Below are 2,016 nucleotides of genomic sequence, written 5' to 3'. Positions count from 1 at the left end.
CCGGACACCGGTACCCATCCCTATTGGATACTGACTCTAAAGACATTTTGCGTGTTTCATAGAGCATCTTTGCTTCACCAGAATGTATTTTGTGTTTTGGCCATCTGCATGACTATAAGGTATGTTAACATCACCGTTGTGGTGTCTTTTCAGAAACTGATGGATGAAGTACCGCTCGGTGATAAGGTGCCACGAAAGAAGTAGAGGATGCTCAGTTCCTGTTTTATATCATTTGTAACTACATTAACCGTTCAACTTAAAACTCAGCAACAAGACAAGATGATCCAGAAGATCCCTGTTTTTCAGGTGGACAATGTATTAGTGTTCACTTATACCTCTGTGATAGTGTAAATAAATAGTTTGACTTTGTCAGAAAACCACATTTCAAAATCAACGTATGTGAGCTGGAACATGAGACAAGCTCTGACTAAATCATTTAAATCAGCTGAATGTTCTTTTGTGTAAAACTGTTGAGCAACAACATTTCTTTACACTTTTCTTCCGCAGAGAGACTTTCTTGAGCAATAGTTCTTCAGGTTTTCTCAAGTTTTTTCGAAGTTTGGATGTTGCCTGCTTTTCACTTACAGTTATGTAACACTGACCTATAACTCATTCAAGCATAAAAAATGCTCCTAACTCAAGAGATGAACCAGTGATGTGTCCTCACATATCAAACTACGTCACAAAGAAATCAATTTTAAATCATATTTGTAGGCACACTTGCAGCCTTCCAAAAACACAGTGTGTTTCCCCTTCTTTAGGTATGTCTGTGAAAAATGCCAAAGATATCACATTTTGATAGGCATAGAATAATATTTCTGTACCAACAAGGTGATTGCTAAAGAACAGCATCATGGCCGAGGGAATTACAAAAAACTGTCTACAGCAGATAAACAACATCTACAAATCACGTCCTAAAAAAGGAAGAAAAATCTGTCAAAGCTCCGACACAGGAACTGAGTGATTTACGTGATTTGTTTCTCTTAAGGAAGGGAAACAGAGAAAAGGCCAAACTACACAAGAACCGGACTGAAATGAGTGGCAACAGATCTTAAATCATCAGGATCAGGGAGGTACAGTAGTGAATATCAACAGAGTTTAGTTCCAAAAGCCGCGTTTCAGCTTTTGGACTTTAGAATTGCACAGACGTTGTTTTTGGCTTCCATGTGTGTTTCAATACGTTTCAAAAATCCTGCACTTGCTCCCATTTTCCTCGCAAAATTCAAAGAAGTGAGAGTTGCTTTGAGACGTTTACACAGTACTGTACACTGAGGCTTTGCTTCTTTTTTCCTCAAATGAACAGCCAGTATTTCGGCTGGATCTTTTTATTGTGCCAACCAAATAAAACAAAACTTTCCTCTTTTCTCAAACTCGCTGTTTCACTCCCCAGCTGTGAGACGTAGCCTTACTTATATAATACACAGATGTGAATATAAGGGCAAATACTTTTATTTTCAATTGGCTTCAGCAGCAAATGAATCACTAAGGTAGCGATATATTTTTTTTGTTTTACTACGTTACCAAAGTTTATTGAAAGATGTATTGAAATCAGCTTGACTGTAACATTGGATTTGATTGGAGCAAATTAACATCTTATTGAAATTATAAGTGCTTGCATCACTACGTAAGCTCACATAAGAGCTTACTTAGTGATTAAGTAAGTTAACCTAATTAATCTTAAGTAAGTTAAGAGCCAAGAGAATAAAAGTTGTCCACTCTGCAGGGATGAAAACAAATGAAGGATTGTAAACTCAGAATCCACAGGTGACTGCATGTTTTGCAAAGGCTGTTACTGCAGAAAGTAAACAAGTTCTATTGATACATAAAAATTCATCTTTTATTTCCTTTCTTATAAAATGCTACATTTCCACAACTTTGTTTTTACTGTCCATTTGAGAGTGGTAGGTTGCATGTAAACATCAGAATGCTTACACTTGACAGACAGATAATGGTTTGACCAAATGAATAAATGGTAAATGGCCTGTATTTATATAGCGCTTTACTGGTCCCTAAGGA

The 2,016-nt window shown here is 36.8% G+C and overlaps 1 protein-coding gene across 1 annotated transcript in view; it reads left to right on the top strand.

Moving 5' to 3' along the window:
* The window catches only part of LOC102192570 (E3 ubiquitin-protein ligase RNF31-like), a 22,524-nt gene extending 21,154 nt beyond the window's left edge, over positions 1–1,370 (top strand). The window contains exon 11 of the mRNA XM_005751608.1: positions 154–1,370. Coding sequence (XP_005751665.1) covers positions 154–204 — 51 coding nt within the window. The 3' untranslated portion in view covers positions 205–1,370. The remainder of the gene's footprint in view (positions 1–153) is intronic.
* The last annotated feature ends 646 nt before the right edge of the window (positions 1,371–2,016 follow it).

Source organism: Pundamilia nyererei, unplaced genomic scaffold (genome assembly GCF_000239375.1).
Source record: "Pundamilia nyererei isolate P.nyererei 1_Seehausen unplaced genomic scaffold, PunNye1.0 scaffold00318, whole genome shotgun sequence".
NCBI classification, from domain to species: domain Eukaryota; kingdom Metazoa; phylum Chordata; class Actinopteri; order Cichliformes; family Cichlidae; genus Pundamilia; species Pundamilia nyererei.
This window is presented reverse-complemented; position numbering and strand designations above follow the sequence as displayed.